The sequence below is a fragment of the Sphaeroforma arctica genome (genome assembly GCF_001186125.1).
Source record: "Sphaeroforma arctica JP610 unplaced genomic scaffold supercont1.8932, whole genome shotgun sequence".
Lineage (NCBI taxonomy): Eukaryota > Ichthyosporea > Ichthyophonida > Sphaeroforma > Sphaeroforma arctica.
This window is the reverse complement of record NW_014031626.1, coordinates 1-1158: the sequence shown is the minus strand read 5'-3', so window position 1 is coordinate 1158 and position 1158 is coordinate 1. Positions and strand designations below refer to the sequence as shown.

Genomic DNA, 1158 nt, shown 5'->3' with positions numbered 1-1158 from the left:
ATATATGCATATGCTTACCCTTGACAGTAACACGTTGCTTGGGAGCCTTTGGGTTGAAGCCGGGATCAGCAGGGGTCATCCATCGCACCGCCTCTGTGTTGTTGCCCCAGTCGGCGTATGTCTTGAGAGTGTCAGACCAATGTAACCTGAACGATATGCAATGCAATATACTACTCAATACAGGTATGTGTTCATACATAACACAGCAACAACGTACACATGCAAATGCACATATACACTACAGTATATGTGGATGAGTATTTTTAAGTTGATTATCAATTGTCAATACATCGATTACCAGTAGGTCGTGCATAAGATGATCATCTGATGATATGATCAAAGTATCATGAATTGGTGTATATGCATATGATGGCTATAACCATATATGGTAGTACATATATATAATGTCATATACATTCAAATACCATTAATCAGATATGATAACTTATCATATTAAAAGTTGAGACGTGAGCGCATACATCCCACGCCTATGTATGCTATAAGTGACATAGTAACACCCACAGCAGCAGCGGCTGGTGGGTACTGAGTTCCATCGACTTATAACCACTCTTATCCACTCAAAACTCCTACTCATCAAGTTTCAATTTGTTAATAACACACCTAAAACATATATTTATCCAGGATTAACGAAAAATTCAGACGGATTGGCCGAAAGCCTTGCAATGCTGGACACAGCAGACCATACCAGTAAAATCCATCGTCTCAGACTAACATTCTTTAATATGTCTCCGTAAACACATAGATGAATAATAGCACACCACTCAACATACATACATCTGCCCATAACACTCGGCATACATACATCTGCCCATAACGCCTACACATGAAGTGGGTTGTTAGTATGCAGTGTCTCTGCCTATCACACTTACGCGTTAAGTATCTTGGTATCATTGAGAGCTGCCGTAGCTTCCTCGTACTGACTCCCATCCTTGCCCACAAGCTCTGCTACGTTAGACATCGCCGACGCACCCAACAACATCCAACAACGGAGATCTAGGTGACGCTCAGTGTCAGAAGGATGCGATGAACGGGGGAAATCATCCAGTCCAGAGGTCAGTGTCTGTGTGTAGATATTTGTAAGCAAGTTATGATATTGAGGTATTTACATATACACATACAAATACACACACACACCAG

At 41.3% G+C, this 1158-nt stretch overlaps 1 protein-coding gene across 1 annotated transcript; it reads right to left on the bottom strand.

Annotated features, from left to right (window-relative positions):
- Positions 1-886: 886 nt before the first annotated feature.
- SARC_16802 (hypothetical protein) lies at positions 887-1081 on the bottom strand (the record flags this gene model as incomplete). Its single annotated transcript, XM_014289095.1, has 1 exon — positions 887-1081. A coding segment is annotated over one exon (195 nt), but the record flags the coding sequence as incomplete, so codon positions are not given.
- Between the last annotated feature and the right edge of the window lie 77 nt (positions 1082-1158).